At 41.4% G+C, this 19,478-nt stretch overlaps 1 protein-coding gene across 1 annotated transcript in view; it reads right to left on the reverse strand.

Annotated features, from left to right (window-relative positions):
• Positions 1–19,003, reverse strand: part of kank2 (KN motif and ankyrin repeat domains 2) — a 19,612-nt gene extending 609 nt beyond the window's left edge. The window contains exons 1-12 of the mRNA XM_027166506.2: positions 18,700–19,003; positions 8,190–8,267; positions 6,374–7,753; positions 6,050–6,259; positions 5,850–5,955; positions 5,012–5,725; positions 4,807–4,897; positions 3,180–3,399; positions 2,930–3,072; positions 2,437–2,637; positions 2,192–2,290; positions 1–2,078 (exon numbers count right to left, since the gene is read on the reverse strand). The exon at positions 1–2,078 is cut by the window's left edge and continues 609 nt beyond it. Coding sequence (XP_027022307.1) covers positions 2,019–2,078; positions 2,192–2,290; positions 2,437–2,637; positions 2,930–3,072; positions 3,180–3,399; positions 4,807–4,897; positions 5,012–5,725; positions 5,850–5,955; positions 6,050–6,259; positions 6,374–7,753; positions 8,190–8,226 — 3,261 coding nt within the window. The 5' untranslated portion in view covers positions 8,227–8,267; positions 18,700–19,003 and the 3' untranslated portion in view covers positions 1–2,018. The remainder of the gene's footprint in view (positions 2,079–2,191; positions 2,291–2,436; positions 2,638–2,929; positions 3,073–3,179; positions 3,400–4,806; positions 4,898–5,011; positions 5,726–5,849; positions 5,956–6,049; positions 6,260–6,373; positions 7,754–8,189; positions 8,268–18,699) is intronic.
• Between the last annotated feature and the right edge of the window lie 475 nt (positions 19,004–19,478).

Genomic DNA, 19,478 nt, shown 5'->3' on the forward strand with positions numbered 1-19,478 from the left:
CACACACACAGTGGTTTTGGAACACTTGGACCAAGTTGTTGTGCCATTTTGGATGTAATTCTTTACAGTGTGACGTGAAACCTAACATGTTGAGGCATAAAGTACACATTCAGACTACAGAATACAAGTACAGATAATGAAGTCCATTCCACAGTCGATAAACATGGAGCACGTGTAATATTGCTGTATGTTGTCACACAGAACAAAGCTAGGGTGAGTCCATATTGATTCTATTTGTGCCATTGCTTTATATGTGTAAAAATAAACTACAGCTATTATTGATTTGTGAATAAAAATAACACAAGACTGTAAGTAACCTGGTGCTTGATCCGAGTTGTATTCCTGCCTCATACTCAGTGAACCCAGTGATCCTTGAATCAACTGTGACCCTGACCAGGATAAAACACCTCCTAAAGATGTGGATGTGGGATGTGGTAGCCTAGTGGTTAAAGTGTTGGGCTACCAATCGGAAGGTTGTGAGTTCGATTTCTACGTCCACTAAGCTGCCACTGCTGGGCCCCTGAGCAAGGCCCTTGACACACAATTGCTCAGTTGTATAAAAATTCAATAAAAATGTAAGTCTCTCTGGATAAGGGCATCTCTCCGGATAATTACTCTGTGACTAATAAATGACTTGAACAAACTTCCACATCGATCTAATGAGTTGAAAAGAATCTTCATGCTGATGTGGGACTTCTGTAAAAGTTTTCTGTAAAATAACATACTGGAAAACAGCTTGGTTAGAAGAGCCAGTGGTAACATTACTGTAAAATATCTGATGTATTATATCTTATTCAGAGGCAAATTTTAAACAGGATCAATTCTAGATAGTCAAATAGAATCAGGTGGTCAACTCTGGAAGTGGTGTGGCATTAGAAACCAGGGCCTCATTTATTAAGAGAAGTGCATCAAAAGTCAGAAGCACAAGATGTTGTTATACCATCTGATGCTCTGATCAGACACAGGCATGTCACTCAATTGTTTGAAACTTTGGTAGCTTTTGCATTGTTGGAAACATTTATTTTCATAAAGGTGTTCCAATAAATATGGAGCTGACTTTAAATCCAAGTTAAAAAGCACTTTGTTGCTTCAAGAGCAAGACAATTCTGACAGACACCTTTCATCAGAGCTGCAGGCCTCGACTACGCAACATGATCATCAGGACGCCACTTACAGTATGTATGGATTGTCCCACCATCAGTGTTAAAAAAAACAACAAATAAACCAATAAACAAACTTCAAACAAACCCAAATGTCTTTATAGCTAGTATTAACATTTTTAGTATTTAAAATATTGATCTGAAATCTGCAGTTTAGTAAACTGGACGTTTCATAAAGACATGTATGGTCAAACGTATACTGACAGATATATGTACAGTATAGATATATGGCACACAGTATATAGTACAATTCCTGAAACTTCTTGTGAATACAGGATATTTTATTCTTCTCTTTTATTGCCGCAGCACCAATATCCAATTCCTCTTGTCAAGGTGATGTTAATGTTTACGTAAAGTGCTCTGTATAAAAGTTCACTGATGATGTCTCTTCTCTAACAGCTACTAAAGTCATTTTGATTTATTTCCTCGTCTCACTGTTTAGTTACTGAGAAGTTCAATGTCAGTAAAACCCTGATGCCCCTTATGCCCCTTATGCCCCTTATGCTTAACTATCCTTTTTCTGATATGTGAGTTTCTGTTTTTATACTGATTTTATTCAAGAGAAATTGAATAAGGATAGGAACATTTTATAATAAGAAAAGTTTCAGGTTTCATAGTTCAAGCCCATCGGTCCGAAGTTTATAAAATCAGACGATATCACTAGAAATTGGGATTTAATAAATGAGGCCTCAGGTTTGGAAAGTCAGGTGTAAAGGCACTGAAAGCACTGTAAATGCAGTAGCATAGAATTAAGTGATAATAACCGTGGAGATATATATAAACAAATACGTTTGCACAGATCAACTGTACACACTATTACACTGAGTATATATCCATACAGGAATCAGCCGGAGAGTTTCATTTTAGGATTTCAGAGGAAGAAGGCGGGGATCCCACTATCTGAGACTTCGGAGACACCTAAGGGTAATAAAAACATAAAGAGGTAAATAATTGCTCTAAGAGGTAGACAAAATTCCAAACATCCTTAATTTCCATAATAATATCAACGTGATACGTGTGAGTTTGCTTACAGGGGAAGGAGGTTTGGCAAAATTCAGATGGGCGTAGAGAAGCACGGCAATGTCATTCTGACTCGCCTCAAGTGCTATGGAAAGAGCAGTGCTGCCATCCTGAGAGAAAAAAGTTCACAAAGGAACCTTTGTGAATATTTTGGAAACAATATACACATGTATATGAACATATAATATACAGTAAGTGAATTTTATATAATGATGAAATACCACATGCACCAGTGAGGAATAGACAGATCACTCACGTTATCAGTGAGAGTAGCATCACAGCCTGGCACAGACAGCAGCTGGCGCACAATGTCCACGTGGCCATGCTCACAGGCACACATGAGGGCAGTGGAGCCATCATCGTCCTGCAGATTGACCTGAGCACCGCAGCACAGTAAAGCTCTAACCATGTCTCCTCTGCCGTGACTCACTGCCAGCATTAAAGCTGTTTGCCCAGCCTGTGTGCAAAAACATACAAAAACATCATTAACACTTGTTTTTGACATCTGTCTCAGTTGTGCACTTGCACTTAAATATTATGTCTGTTCGGGAACAAACTCTATGGGAAGCTCTTGTTTTGGCAGAGTGCAGCAGGTCCCCTGTTAACTAAAATATTTTACTTAATGATTTTCCTAGTAAATATTATTACAAGAAAACACTTGTGTTTTCACCATCTTTTACTGGCTCATTAGAGAGATAATGCACATTTAAGCGAATTGAGCTGCACGCTTCGACCAGTAGGGGGCGCACCTGGCTAGCTTTGGCATTAACATCTCCAGTACGAAGCAGCTGCAGAACTGTCTGAAGGTCACTTTCGGAGTGGAACGCAGCCAGAGCTGTCAGCATGATAGCCGTGTAGCCAGCCTTGTTCTGCTTATCTGCATTACAGAGACCTGAATAAAGCACACAGAGATTTTGTCAACTAGTGAACAAAAGCAACACTGTCTCTATGTTAATTATAAACAATACAGGGTCAAAAAGGGTCCTTCACAAGACTGACCTGTGTCCAGCAACAGTTTAACCACAGGGAAGTTGGAGTGGGAGACAGTGTAGTGCAGTGCTGTGTTTCCATTCCCATCAGCCATATTGATCACAAACTCCAGCAGCTGAGGTGAGACAGAGGCAAAGGCATCCATGTAGGCTCTGACCACCGCTGTGTCAGCAGATTTATGACATGAGACACGCAGCCACTCCTGTAACACTGTGGTGTAGGCTGTTCTCTGGAAGAAGAATAGTTGGAAAACACTTCAAATGCATGCACAGTGTAGGCGACTGGAGCAAATGTGGGGTTGCAGAAAGATAAAAGCACCGGGAACGGGGTTGTCCGTAAGGAATGTACACACTTTTGGAATAAAATAAAAGGAACACCTTATGAAAAGGACGGTGGTTAAATCCCAGTTACAAACAGGGGCTGCCTCTGTGAGTTATATTAGGTTCATTACCATCTAACAGCAAGCAACAGCTAGAAAAACAACTACATAGTGAGTGCTCAACACTTCAGGTGCATCAAGGATCATACAAAGATCATAAACTTTCAAATGAAACAATTTCAGCTTTAGTTTTCTGTCGGCAGATAATGATGAACACAGACAAATCACGCTGTTCAGCAGCTGCTAAAAAATATATATTGTGAACGTTCATCCTATAGACAGATTTATGTTTAGAACAAGACAAATTATGCCTTTAATCCAAACTGTCTGCTGCCATGTGGTTAGTACAGTTACAGTAGGAATCTATAAATGTATGGGCACTCATTTTATAGACATCTAAAGGTCCAGTGAGAACTTGGTGGTATAAAATAACAAATACCCCATAAATCACTCTTTCCTAATGATGTCTTCATTTCTCAGGAGGGAAACGCATCAAGAAATTAACTCACAAAATTAAAAAAAACTGAATACTTCCTAAACATCTATTTTCTTGGTACATCTTGAATGTGTAATTTGTATGCTCACTGCAGCTTATTTTGCTAGTATTTACAGTTTTGCTTTTTTCTTATAAATACAGTATATATTTTCAAAGGTTTTTGGACACCTAAACATCAGGTTTTGACCCACATGTGCTCCTTGAACATCTCATTCCATATTCTAATTTCCTTCACTGTTATAATCAGCTCCTCTCTTCTGTTCTGTTCTGTGAAGACTTTCCACTAGATGTTGGAGTGAGTCTGTGTGGGTTTGTGTTCATTCAGCTACAAGAGCATTAGTGAGATCAGACACTGATGGTGTAAGAGTGAGGAGGTCTGGGGTTCAGTCGGTGTTCAGTGGGGTTGAGTCAGAGTCAGGGCTCAGTGCAGGACACTCGAGATCTTCTACTCCATGGAGCTCTGTGCTTTGTGTACAGGGACATTGTCATGATGGGACAGGGGTCGAGTCCCTGAGTTCCAGTGAAGGGAAACTGAAATGCAATAGCCTCCAAATTCAAACTGTTTGTTTGCTTGGATTTAACTTTGTGGAAGTTTGGGGAGGAAGAGTTTGGACAAGAACCACATATGATGGTAATAGACAGGTGTCCACAAACCTTTGGCCATATAGCATATATAGCAAATCGCCTGCCCACCACTTTCAAATCACTAGTAGCTGTTATATTGTGTTATTTATTATCTACATAGTAACAGAATTACATACCGCCCCCTGTTGGCTAAAAGCATTTGGTTCACCAAGTGCTTTCTGCAAGGTATGAAGAGCTGTTGTGAAGCTTTCACTCAGTTCTCTGAAACTGAAGAGCCATTCATTAGTTACCTCATTGTTATTTTATACATACAATTACAAACAATTTTGTAATATTTCCCAAAAATATTATTTTGTAATATGCTTTTTTTTTGTATCATACCTGCTTTCTTGTTTAGGCGTTTTGTTGGAGCTGGTGGTTTCATTCGGACTGCTGACTGGAGATTTGGCTGTGTCCTGTTGGTCAGAAGAATCTGAAGCCTTCAACTGCACAGTTTGCTGGTATGGAGTGAGTTCAGTGGTTTGTGATTGGCTATCATCTGGATAAGAAGCACCAGTGGTATGTGACATAGCAGTGGGTTGTTGAGTGGTGAGGCATGAGGATTCTGGCTGGAGAGATTTTTGCTGGCTATCTAAACTAGTGGTCTGGGGTTGGTTAACAGTTTGTTCTGATGCCATGCAGACTGTTGAGTCATTGGAACTGTGTTCAGGGCAAATGGCAGCATTTTGTGTGGTATATTGGTATCTGATTCTAGAATCTGATTCTGCTGACAGGATAACAGTCTCCTGAGATTTGTCAGAATCTGAGGCTGGTGACTTAACGTGACATGTGGCTGTGTCCAAGGCTGGTGATTGGGTGATGCTATGCAGACCTGAGCCCTCGCTGAGTAAAACAGGTGTGTTGCTGTGCTGGGAATTCGCTATTTCTGAAGATTCAGGAATTACAGAGACAGAAGTAGAGGAGATGCTGACAGAAGTAGCCTGGGGGTGATGAGCTGGAGATTCGGGTAGTTTCTCAGTGGCTTCATGATATTCACTTGCATCACTCTCATCATCTGAGCTCTCAGAACTGCTCTCTGATGAGGTGGACTCATACCTGTAGTTCATAAGTATAGTTACTGCATTCATCAAATAGTTAGCAAAAACAAACTAGAAAATAACAGTTTATAAATATTTACACAGTAAAAATGGAAACATTTGTATAAAACATATTCAGTTACCCTCCATTTACTCCTATGAACTGCAGATTTTTCTGGGTTGAAGTAGAGCATGGTTCTCTGTCTGCCTTATGTTTCATGATTGACCTCAAGCTGGAATGAGGAGAGGCTTTGAAAGAAAGAAAGAACATTAATATTACTGTTTAAAAACCTAGTGAGATACATATACATATCTTTGAATGGATGAATGACAAAAGACATACCTGGTTGGGGCATGCTCTCATGTGAGGGAACTTCTGTGGCCAACTGCTGTTTCTGTTCTACATCCCTCAGCCTCTGGCTAAGAGGAGCTGCTTGACTGTAGTTGACTGTAGTGGTCTCCATAGCACTGGAAGCACTGGTGACCGGCACTGATGTGGACAATTCACTTCTTAGGACCTCTCGTACTTGTTTGGAGCTTATTGCAATTGATTCTGTGAAAGTAACCAGAAGGAGAACGCAAAAACAACAAGATTAAACACTGAAAATGACACTTTCACAGGTACACATATGAAAGGCAGTATCGGTATGGAGGTATCAATACATACCTTCTGCCCTCAGTGGCTCTGCATATCCTCTGTGAGGATTTCCCTCTGGGAGGGGGGCAGACAGAGGCCTGGTGGAATTGCTGCATTGCTGAGTCCTAAGCATAACCATAGGCTGCTCTAGTGTATACACCTGGATCCCCACTGTCCTCTGCTGCTTCTGCTGGCCTTGCTGAGTGAAGCTGACCAGTGTGTGGAGGCCAGTACCTCCCAGTTCATGCTGCTGCTGCCAGCCTAGGCTAGTGGCCCTCACAGCATGATCAGCCTGCATGTTCCCAACCTGCCTTTCTTTCTGCACTGCCTCCACCTGCATTTGGGCACTCTGTAGCTGATGCACAGTCGTTCTCAACTGCACCTCCAACTGGCCCACCTTGGACTTCAGAACTTCCGTCTCTGGCAGAATGCCCAAGTCTTCTTCCCTCACACCTACACCCACATGGCAAGTATTTTTTTCTGTACTGTCCGGACCCACGGCAATGGTTCGAACCTCCTTTCTCATTCCTGGCCGAATGCTGCCCACAATAACGGTATCTTCTATCTCACAGCCAGAGTCCTGACGTGAGCCATCAGGCGTAGTGGGTGAGAGTCCCTCCTCCACCTTACTGGTTCCAGCCTCCACACCCTCCTCTGGAATGTCAATGTAGAGCTCTCCACGTGGCCGTCCACGACTGAACCCAAGTGTGTGGCCCAGGAATTTCTGGCTTTTGAGTTGCACACTAAGCTGTCGCTTTTCCTCCTGCAGCACAGAGATTTTTACTTGCAGTACGGGAATGGTCTTCACTTGCTCTTCCAGATCCCGGATCTTCCTAAGGGCCATGGCCATTTGCTCACGTACATGCTGTAGGTGGGCTGGAGTGGGTGATACAGGTGTAGACAGACCTGAGCTGGCAGGTGTGTGGGAACTTCCCCCACCCTGGGCACGATTGAAGCTGTGGGCACTGGAGATGGAGGTGTTGGAGCCAGCAACACTGCTGTGCATGCTGCCTAAGTTGGAAAAGCGAGTGTCCTTCTCTTCCTCTAGCTTTCGTCGTGCATCCAGCAGAGTCTTCTCCACACGGGCCATGCTGAAATTGGGGCGCTGAGAAGTGTGAAAGCCCGGTGCACAGTATGAGTAGGATGAGTGGCGGCTATCCATGCTGGCATTGGAGCACAATGACTCAGTGGAGGTCCACCATGAGCCAGTGTAACCATAACCACGGGGCAGAGAACCATAGCGTGGACGTCGCTGAACAGGGACCCTCTTTATAGTATTACCCTTTTCAATGTCATTAACATATTTAAGGAAGTCCAGATCCAGACGGTAGCCATAGGGAGTCTCTACTGAGTAAGGGGCTTCTGTGTCCTTCGGGTGCAAGGAAGTGGGGACTGTAGAGTTAATCTTCCCTGCAGCGTGGGGTAATCAACATTAAAACAGCTTTTATATCTTCTCTTGACAACAGAGAACAGTTAACAAAGCTAATCTATGTAGTAGGTACGGTATATCTGGGGATGCTGAGGACAAAACACTTTTTAGTGTCGTCTGTTAACAAAATCTAACAAGAAATGTGACATCTCCTTTTATGATTTATGAAGGTTAACGAGAATATACTATGATTTTCTTCAGATAATGCTTATACAGTTTTCATCAGCGTGAAGAGCCTGTATACCTATATATAAAGAAGGATAAAATCTATACATTTATTATTTAAGTTTTAGTTAACAAATTATTATAATATTATAATAGCTATCTGTTTCCAGAGGCTTAAATAGGCTTAAATAGTCTCAGTTCAGTGATCATCTCTGAAAAACTGCAAAAAAAATAAATGCAAAAATATCCAACCTGGAAAGCTGGTGTCCATATGTAACACTTGAGCCATGATTTAATAGCAACCTCCTGTAACACCATCACATACAAAACCTTAAAAAGGACAAAGAGTGAGTGAGAGAGAGAGAGAGAGAGAGAGAGAGAGTGAGAGAGAGAGAGAGAGAGAGAGAGAGAGAGAGAGAGAGAGAAAGAGAGAGAGAGAGCAAGAAAGAGAGAGAGAGTGTGTGAGAGAGACAGAGAGAGACAGAGAGAGACAGAGAGAGAGAGAGAGAGAGAGAGAGAGAGAGAGAGAGAGAGATATGTTAATGCATACAACTCATGGGCAGCTTTCTCATCATTCATCCAATGACACGTAAGGCCAGCTGCCTTCACTCAGGAAAAAAACACCTTAATGTGGGGTCTCCAACACTTAAACAAATGGCCCTGGAGTGTGATTCTGTCTCTTTCTTTCAAAGGCAGAGGGGGAAGCCAATAGTCAGCATCTGACAGTGTGTAATGTGGGTTTGTTATGATTTAAATCTACCCACTGCAGAACATAAGAACCTTTTTCACTCCGTTTGCTTTCTCTCTCCACTGCTGGGATTTTCTGTTTGTTTCTGATTCTCAAAGACAGAATGGAAAGGAAACTTTTCCTGGCAGGTCCAGTGACTTGTGGAGAAAGCGCCTCTCGTTACAACCTTATTAGGAATCATTTCTCTCTTGATAGTTCTCCATATGGAGGTGCTGGAAAAAGTAAGCACAAGACTCTCAAGCTCCCTCTCTTTCTCTCGCCTTCCACCGCTATCCAACTTTTTCTGTATTTTTGCTATTCCAAAACCTCCCCCACGTTCTCTCCCCTCCCTCTAGTCAGCTGAGGATCAGGAGTTTGCAGATGACTGCTGTCTCCTCTTTCTCCTTCCTGCCTCTCAGTGGTGCATCCCAACTCCAGCAGAGACCCATTCCACGTTTACAAATGTTGGGCCAAACAAAACATGCTCGGATGCAGAGAATGGGTGCGTTTATTCATGTTATCTTTAGAATATTTTGCATACAATAAGATTACATTAAATATCCTGTAGACTTTAGCCAGTATCCTCTTTAATTTGCATATGGTTACAGGAGCTGGAGCATCCGTGCCAAAGATTAATGTTGTAGGTAATTACTGTGGGGGAAGGAGGTGAGGAGTGTTGTACACATGAGTCATCTCTCCCTTGTCTCTTTCATGCAGAAATTCACCAGATTAGTACGGTTTACAGATCTGAGAGCCCTTTGTCCGCTTGACTGAGTTTGGCCATGATCAATATTTTCTGTTCAAACACGGGCCCTGTGTTCTGTTTCACCCCAAAACCTTTACACTGAGCCTACCCAAGGCTGCGGCAGGGAATCTAGGGCACTCGGAAACACAGATGAAACTCACACAGTATATCGTGACCTTTTCAGTGTAAAAACAAATCCTTTTTTCCCCTCCAGTTATATTCTGTTGTTCGTTCTCTAATACTCCAGCCTCCTACAAGTCTAGCTGGATGATATGATATGACCTTGAACTGAAAACAGCTAAGGTGCAAGTCGTCGGGCTTCTGAGAAGAGACGTACCCACAAGAACATTCATCTGAATGTGTTTTCTTCTGTGATTTTTTTGCTACATTCCTTTATATACAGTACACCCTATCTAAATGTGTGTGTTCAAAACCTAACAGAGGGGTAGAGGACAGACTTTACCAGGAAGCAGATGATAAAGGTATAAATAGAGTCCACCAGTATGACAAACATCTCAGTATTGTCCATTATGTTTTCTGCTCTCAGCATGCTTTGGTCTCTCTATCCTTTTCCTAAAGGCCCTCCACCTCTTTTTCTCCTCTCCATCTGCCTCTACTGCCCAACCTAAGACATTCAAAGTCCTTAATTACTCGTTTCCTTGCCTTGTGCTTCCGTCCCCCAATGCTTTGCCCCGTATTCCAAACAACCCTCCCCCACTCAGCAGTGCCAGCAGTGTGATTGCCCAGAGCAGAGCACTATTAGTCTGAACGCTTATGGTATGGTATGTGTGTATGTGTGTATGTGAGTGTTTGCACGCATGAAGCAGTGACCTTCTCCCCTGCACAGCACAACATAAACAGTGTTTAACTGGGTTGATATGGAGCAGACCGTGGTGATGCCCGTCCCCTCTATAGGAAGCTGCATGGGGGATTGCAATAATATGTGCAATTTTTCTCTAAAGGTTAAAAAACTTCCAACAACAGATCTTAAACCCTTCAGTTTCCCTCCTTAAGTTCCGCACCAGCGTACATTAACTCTTCTTGCCTGTAAAGGAAGGAAACATATCTCCAACAATTTGGCATTCTCAAAAGCCCCTATACACAGACAACAAGTCTCCTGAAGCATAAAATATAAAAGAGTTTTGTGTTAGAAATTCCAAATCATTTCTTTCTTCCAAACTGGAGCACCTTTCTTCAGAAATCTGAAATACCTTTTTTGCACCCAAAGCCTATATGCCTGTTTTTGGGGTCAGGTTTTAAGGCGTTTCCTCACTGCTGTAATGATTCACAGTGCTCCATCTCCACCTCTCCACCCAGCGTCAACCACACTTCCCTGTCCTCTTTCTGCTCTCCTCCCTTCCTTCAAGATGGTGCCTCAGTTTTGGAGGAAAAAATATGGAATTTATGAGCAGCACAGTCCAGCACTGGCTTGTGTGAATTACATGCAGATGTGTAATGACCATGTGTGTGATTCTTCCCAGCACCACACCAGGAACATCACACACCCTGAGTAGAAATGCATAAAAATATAAACATGCAGCCAAAAGTGGACCATTATCTGTAGGAGGAGAGAGTCAAATACCATCTCTGTGTTAGAGAAGCTGCTGGGTTCCACATCCCTACTGCTTACCATCACAAACACCACACCTCCCCCTTACCCAGGTCCACAACAACATGAGGCTTTGCCAAGTCCTTCTGATGTCTGGGAAAACTCAGCACACTAACACTGAGCACAGTTGCGTTATTTATTTATTTATTTTTGGTAAACAAGCATTAGTCACTACTGAGTGCACTTTTTTAAGACTCTACACTACAGCACTCAGTGTGGCACAAACTATAAATACAGCACATTGTTTATTGTCTGACACAAAATGTATTCTTCAGCATTTCTGCATAAATGTTCCACTTGGTTTCCATCACCAGCACAACTGCGAATGTCCACAGCTCCAATGACAACTGCGTACATAATTTGTGTCCAGATAAATTACATTCATGTTCCAAACCCAGTGGATAGGAGGCTGTTGTTCAATTCAATTAGAAATTGTACAGTATATCAAACTAAATCAAAGCCACAATGTGCAGTATTATCACACATCAGATCCAACACAGCGAGCAACAGTTCACTTTCAGTTGCCTGTATAAGAGGTCTGAGCCTGTAATAACGAGTCACGCCTTTTCTCTAACATTATGGACTAATATCTAACCCGACAGAGTCGGAAAGCTAATGTTCAGGTTATTTTATTTGTCTATTTCATCTAACGGTTTGTATTTGAAATCGTTCTCCGCTCTTGTATGTGGTCTGTTCTGCACAGTCATGCTACTGGAATCAAGGCAAAAATTATACATTACAAAACAAAATAATCTAAAGCAATCCGTCCATATGCTTTTGTACATTAACTGTAATAACACCAGTTGTTAGGGTTCTGCTGAGTCGTCCTGCTCAGATTGACTTTATTCTCCTTGGTGTCAAATTTGAAACTTTATCAAATGTTTTCATATCAGAAATATGGTTTTATTCCATGTAAATAAGGTCTACGGACCATAACGACAAAAGGAATTGTATATTTTGTGTTAATATGTTTGATCGAAGTCCATTAAAATGTGTAACACAGAATTGAGTACTAAATTTCATGCTTTAAAACCCGACCAGGTCAGTATTGACTCAGTGTGAGGTGTGTTTTGGTCATGAAATGAGATGTTGTGTTAAACTGGGTGTTTGTATAGAAGGAGGTATGAAGTGATGGTAGTAATGACTAATGTTTATTAGCAAATGCTTCTTATGACTCAAACTCCTGAAGCTGGAATAAATTAACATGCACAAATCCAGGCGAGTCTTTCCATCACCACCAAAAGGCACTCACCTAACCAATGACAGCTCGTGCTTGACGAACATAATCATAGATGAACTCATCAGGGTTTAATGGTAACGCTCTGACTTTATACCTGACTTCAGAGTGGCATCACTGATGTTATTTACTACACTGTCTTTGGTGCCATCGCAGTTTCATTTCTCTGATGCTGTTTTGAAAGCAATAGATATTTTTTGATGATGCAGAGCTGTGAGAGCAAAATGATCATCTTTATACTATGACAAAACATTACGATCTTACAGGGAGTGTTATCTTTCAGGATGACAAGCTCCTTTGGACCTTTGCAGTTATCAGGTCTCAACCCAATTAAATGTCTATGGAAGGATTTTGGGGCAACCACTTAGACGTCGGCATTCTCTGCCAACACCACCATCACCACCACCACTACCATCATCATCACCACCACCACATCACCAACACCACCATCATCATCACCACTATCATCATCATCATTATCATCATCAACATCATCATCAGAAGCAGCAGCAGCAGCAGCAAAACACTCTCACTCACTCACTCACTCACTCACTCACTCACTCACTCACTCACTCATTTTCTACCGCTTATCCGAACTTCTCGGGTCACGGGGAGCCTGTGCCTATCTCAGGCGTCATCGGGCATCGAGGCAGGATACACCCTGGACAGAGTACCAACCCATCAAAGGGCACACACACACTCTCATTCACACACACACACACACACACACACACACACTACGGACAATTTTCCAGAGATGCCAATCAACATACCATGCATGTCTTTGGACCGGGGGAGGAAACCGGAGTACACGGAGGAAACCCCCGAGACACAGGGAGAACATGCAAACTCCGCACACACAAGGCAGAGGCGGGAATCGAACCCCGACCCTGGAGGTGTGAGGCGAACGTGCTACCCACTAAGCCACCGTGCCCCCCGCAGCAAAACACCAACTAAGGAAATGTTTCCCGTGGTTAAAAGCTTGTGGTATCCTGACACCTTACTACAGCACTGTTAACATTTTCCTTTAATTCGTGATCCTGTCTGACTTTGTAAAGGCTACGGCCAAGACGACTCCTTCATCATTATGATTAAAATGATTAGGATCTCTTGTTTTCCCTCAGAATGAATTCTTCATCTACCCACTGATGAAAGGGCACAAGATGAAAATTTAAATGTTAGTGGGCTTGTGAAATTATTCCATTATGGAACAGCATCATGCTGAAAGCTGAGAACATTGAGTTATATTGTTCCAGCAGTTGTGTTATGCCAGTGTCTGGAATGAGAGGGAGAGAGAGAGAGAGAGAGAGAGAGAGAGAGAGAGAGAGAGAGAAGAGAGGAATATAGAGGATCGGGATATAGAGGTGTGAAGAGAAAGGGGAAGAGATAGAGGGTATAGAGAGGTTATATTCTATCTTATTTTATCTCTATTTCTATCTCTTCTCTCTCTTTCTTCTCTCGCTCTCTCTCTATTTCTCTCTTTCGCACTTCTCCTATATCTCTCTCTCTCTCTCTCTATCTCATCTCTCTTTCAGAGAGAGAGAGACTCTTGAAGAAGAAAAAAGTGACATGCAGATCACAAAAGCACCATTCATTCTGGACTTAGCTCTGCAGCTGGTTTTAATAGCAAAGGAGAGAAAGTGAGAAAGAAAGAGCGAGTTAGAGAGAAAGAGAGAGAGAGAGAGAGACAGAGGGAGAGAGAGAGAGAGAGAGAGAGAGAGAGACAGAGGGAGAGAGAGAGAGAGACAGAGGGAGAGAGAGAGATATTGCCTGAAGACTCTTGTACACTGAGGTCTCATTCTTTCACTGCTACACAGTATCATGTGGTGATTAAACTGTTCTCTCACTCCCCCTTCAACAGTGTCTTCAAAAACATAAAAAAGCACTTGTAAAAATAAAGAATTAAATGTAATGCAGTAATGTGAGGTAAATAAAAAAAATTAAAATTAAATAAAATCACTTATGATCTCAATACACATTTGGTCACATAAGTTAAACTGACTGTTAACTCACTATAGGAGAACATTAAATCTTCTCCCTCGACCAACCTCAATCTAACTATGAAGTCAGCGTCCATGAGCCATGGCTAATTACCAGTAAATGCATTTAGGTACAGGTCAGAAAGAGTTACAGGAAAGGGAGCTGCAGATCCCCTGGGACATAGATACAAGTCCCCCACTTCCTCCCTACATAGCTTAGGAGAAGCAAAGATCAGAAGAAACTGATATAAAGAGTAAACGGGCAGAATGAGAAGAATCTAGAAGTGGACTAGAAAAGAAACAGTAACATTAGAGGAGTAGCAGCCCAGAGAACCCCACACACTGTACTGTACCATGCAGTAACCCGAGCTCAGGATCACACCAGCAACTCTGGAGCTATGAGATGGGAATGTTACCCACTGCACCACCCTGGTACCTGGGACAGAAAAGGAGAAAAAGGTGCAAATGGAAATTTCTCGATTTTTAAAGTGAACTAAACCCAGCAGCAAATCTTTCAGTCTAATTGCCAATAGCTTTGTAAAAACTGCAAAGTAAAAATTGGGAGACGAGCAGAGGTTTAAAAGAGGCTTAGCTGAAGCTTGGAACCTGAATAATAATAATACAATCATAACAAACCTCTCCATGCAGATTAAACTGCCTTAATCTAGGAGATCATCTACATGTTGTAGTCACGCCTTTGCCCAGTTATGAAGGAAAATAAAGATTAGGAGACTACAAAGAAACAAACTGGGCCATAACAGGACACCGAAGAAGCCTGTAAAAGGTCATTAAACACTACGTTGTGTATGAAATGGTTACCCCAACTTTGGTAAAGAAATTCTATTAGATTTCCATAAATCAGGTCAACCAAGTTACATGTGCTGAAATGCTGAAATGAGCCACACACACCACACACACACGCACACACACACACACACACACAGATTAGCTGAGGTGGAGGAAACCGTCTGGTCAAATGAATCAGTACCTCTACATTTATTTACCATCTATTATCCCTCTACTGTAATATGAGGATTTCTAGAGTCTCAGAGAACTTTGGGCTTTTTCTGAGGACAAAATGAAAACTTCTAATGCAATGGGACTGTTGTATCTTCTGTGAATACACCACACTCTGAAATACTCCTTATAATAAATATGAGTTCTATATGCCTCTCAAACTTTCCGTAATTTTAATAAATGTCTTAAAACGTATTTTTGTTCCATTTGCTTTAAGTGGCTTTTTTTATATTTGGGGTTTTTTTTGTTTTTTTTTAGACCTTCTTCTGCTTCTGTTTTATGCTTTATTTATCATTTATTTACATAAATAATTAAAGTACTTCTATTCTAAAAGCTCTTACTGAAATCCAAAATCCTTCCTATCTGAAGTCACCACAGATCAACCATAACACACACACACACACACACACACACACACACACACACACACACACACACACACACACACAGACACACACAGGGGCTGCTTTTTACATTAGGGAGGGGTATGGTGTAGCAGCCAGAACTCTGGGGCCTCACCCTGCTCACGTTACTGCAGGAGTGAGAGACCGAGAAAGAAAGACAGAGAGAGAGAGAGAGAGAGAGAGAGAGAGAGAGAGAGAGAGAGAGAGAGAGAGAGAGAGAGAGAGAGAGAGAGAGAGAGAGAGAGAGAGAGAGAGAGAGAAACGCACGTCATCACATTATTGGCCACAGCACTGACCTCTAACAGGAAACAGTACATGGGTGGGACAACAGGAATTGCTAAAGCAACAAGAAGAAAAGAAAAAACCCAAATGTAGAGAATTCCTAGGAGAATCAGGGGGATTAGTGGCGGTGAAGGATAGAGAAAAGCCGTCTGGAGTAGTTCAGGAAAAGTGGTGAAAATCAAGAAGAAATTTATGGAAAATGATGAGGGGATAAAGTTGTACATACTGTATGCAAAATGAGTAAATGAATATAAACAGTAGTAATGTGTCATTAAAGTAACACTGCGGTCTTGAGCTTGTTAAGCACACACCAAATGGTCATGTAAAGCAAATGGGGGTGGAATGAGGTCAGAGAGCGTCTCATAGGAAAGAGTACACACATTCAGGCTTCAGGCTCTTAGCAGCTGAGGAATGTGTATGCTATCTTTTTTTATTTAAAATAGCAAAGATTTCATTACTCGATCCCCGAATTGTCCCTCAACTACAGACACACGACACAACAACATTCTGGCAAAGAGATGACAAAAACTGCATTCTTTATTTGAACTATAGTTCAATCTTGGAAATGTTACAATACTGGATATCTGGTCATTTTACTGCCTTATTACTTTAGGAAATTTAGGGAAAAGTTGACTGGTTCTTTTATTATACATAACATCGTAGTAGGAATAGTCACAACTGTTACAGGGTTCGCTTTTCCCATAATGCATTGCTGATGTACGTGACACGGAGACTGGTTCCAAATCCAGAGCACACAAGATTGAACACAGTAAACAGGTATATATGTCAATTACTATGGATTTTTCTCCTGATTGTACCAACATGCTAATTAACACTCTGTGTAAATATTGGGTAATTCCTAAGATGTGTAAGACATTACAGCCATAACACTGCTTCTATCGTTTTATTTAGATTTAGATGTTTGAATCGGCTTTGGTTGAAAAATTAGGGTTTGTGCTACATTGTGCTGCTGCCAAACAGAAAAAATACAATAGTACATCATCATTCTAAATCAAGCTTTGTTCCTAATTATTGAAAGTACATGAAGTTACCCATCAGTTTAATCAAGAAGCAACAGTGAAATGCATAAAATCGTATACTTAAACCAGCCTTTGAGATTCTGCTCCACATTGACACGATTACACTAAGCAATTCTTGCAGATTTTAGAGGAGAACTTTCATGCTGTCAATCTCCAGTTCTACCACATCTCAAAGATGATCTACTGGATTCAGAGAAACTGGGAAGGCAACTAAAGGACACCGAACTCACTGTGATGTTCATGAAACCAGTTTGAGACACTTTTGCTTCGTGACATGTTGCATCTTCATGTTGGAAGAAGTTACTAGAAGATGTTAAACTGTGGAAGCACATGATCAGCAACAATACTCAAATACTCTGTGGTGTTTAAGTCATGATTGGTCTGGTTAAAATACCAATCAAAGTGTGCAGAGAAAACCTTCTACACACCATTACACCACCTCCACCAGCCTGGAACGTTCACACAAGGCAGCTCGAGTCCATGGATTAGTGATGAATTCTGACTCTACAGAATTCTGTGAGCTTCAGAAGAAATCCAGTTTCATCACACCAGGCTGTGTTTCTTCATCTTCATCATTTCTATTTTTAATATGATCTGTACCTTTATAAACTGCTATAAAAAACAGATACAGAAAACAAAATAACAAAAAAAAAATCTTAAACTTATTTCTTAACATTTTCCGTTATACTAAGAAACAAAATGTGATAAAATGACTTTATTTCAAAATAGCTTAATTTATTGTGCAGTTTAGTTAGAAAATGTGATTTTTAGAATAAAGCTTCTAGACTATTTGCACATTTCTAGGTTAAAGACACATGATAACGGTGCAGGATTGAGGGTCCACATGCGACTAGAAACTTGACGTCTTGCTCTTTTTTCCTTTTTAGATCAGTCTGTTTTTCTCTCCACAAAAGTTCCGACAAGCTCCAGTTTGCTTGAAAGACTACTTTGAAAATGATTTCAACCATTTCATGCACGAAGGAAGTGACAGGAGTATAAAGATTAAACAATAGACTAGTGACCACTCTAAAAGCAGCGGATCCGCAAGGAATCTCCTCAACATCTGGAAATAATGAAAACTCTCCGAAACCAGCGGTTCCACCCTCTCCACACTCTCCACCCCTCTCCCCTGAGCGATCAATTTACAAAAAAATCCGAATAAACAACAAAAGAACCGCGTAAAATATTCTTCAATCGCATGAAGCGAATTACAGCCTATTTACCGACTCAAGTTTTTTTTTTTTAATTTTAATTTTCACCCCCAGATTAAATGCGCACGTTTCTCCTTCCACTGGATCCCTAAGAGGGAATAAATTACACTTCAAAACAAATAAACTGTAACATAAATTCACATCCTTTCAGACAGCAGGGAATCACAATAGGTCTTTCTGGATCTGTACAAGAGCTTTTCTTTTTGAGATATTATACTGAAGTCATTGCGCGCTCCGGTGCGCGCCGCTGCGCTCCGGTAACTAAACGCTTCCATCTCTTAGTCTAATAATTAAACTGTGATTAATATTGAAAATTATTTTCCGACAGCTTCCATGGAGAAGACATGGCCATCACCAGACAGCATCCCGTTACTTCCTTCGTATTACCCGGATAACAATGTAAACATGACATCACCATGCCCAACGCAATGAAAAAGCGTGTCTATTCACACCTGCTTAAATACGCGAAGTAGAACAATAGACTTAAAGTGGATATTAAGCTGACTCTTACCCTTTCCTTGTCCCTTTAGCCGTGTAAGGCCAGCAATCTCACTGACAGCAAGACAAAAACACTGCAGCCAGAGCATGAGGACAAATCCCCCTCCCTCTGCTCTTAAAGGGGACAAGACCAAACCATCAGCAGCTCCAACACAAACGCCTTGCTTTGTTGTCCACAGACTGTATCCTCAGACTCTCTTGGGTTTTTTCCCCTGTCTAAATCTTCTAAACATGGACTAATGCAATGTAACGCAATGCTTCTTATTTCTGCGTCATTAAAACCCTGTGCTCATGATCATCTTCAACATAAAATCCCAGAAATTCTGTCCTCTCTTTAGAGCTTCATGTTTATTGGAGCACAGGACGGTGGGCTGCTCACACATGACATCATATTTTCCCTTGGAGAAGCCAAGTGTGATTAAAACCTACAGCTCACGGAGTTGAAGAGCTTTAAGCAGCATCTCGCTGGGTTTCTGGAGGATGAAGCTTGGCTTGTGTTTCCTGATGCACTATAAAGGGACAGGTGGTTTTACCCACCATGCACTACATAGGCTGATTCCATACATGTGTAATGTACTTAGGGAGTATCCTACATTTGGAATACACCAGAAAATGAACCACGTGTGGACATCAAATATAGGCATAAAAAAAAATCTTGGTTGTATTTAAGAGTGAAGAATAGTCCAGAATTTCTGCGGTGTGCTGGACAAACCTGGCAGTTTTCATTATTGTAACACTTCATTCACGTTACTGTGGTCACTAAAAGCAACAGCTAACATCAGCGAAACCCCA

Source organism: Tachysurus fulvidraco, chromosome 24, assembly GCF_022655615.1.
Source record: "Tachysurus fulvidraco isolate hzauxx_2018 chromosome 24, HZAU_PFXX_2.0, whole genome shotgun sequence".
Taxonomy (NCBI): Eukaryota; Metazoa; Chordata; class Actinopteri; order Siluriformes; family Bagridae; genus Tachysurus; species Tachysurus fulvidraco.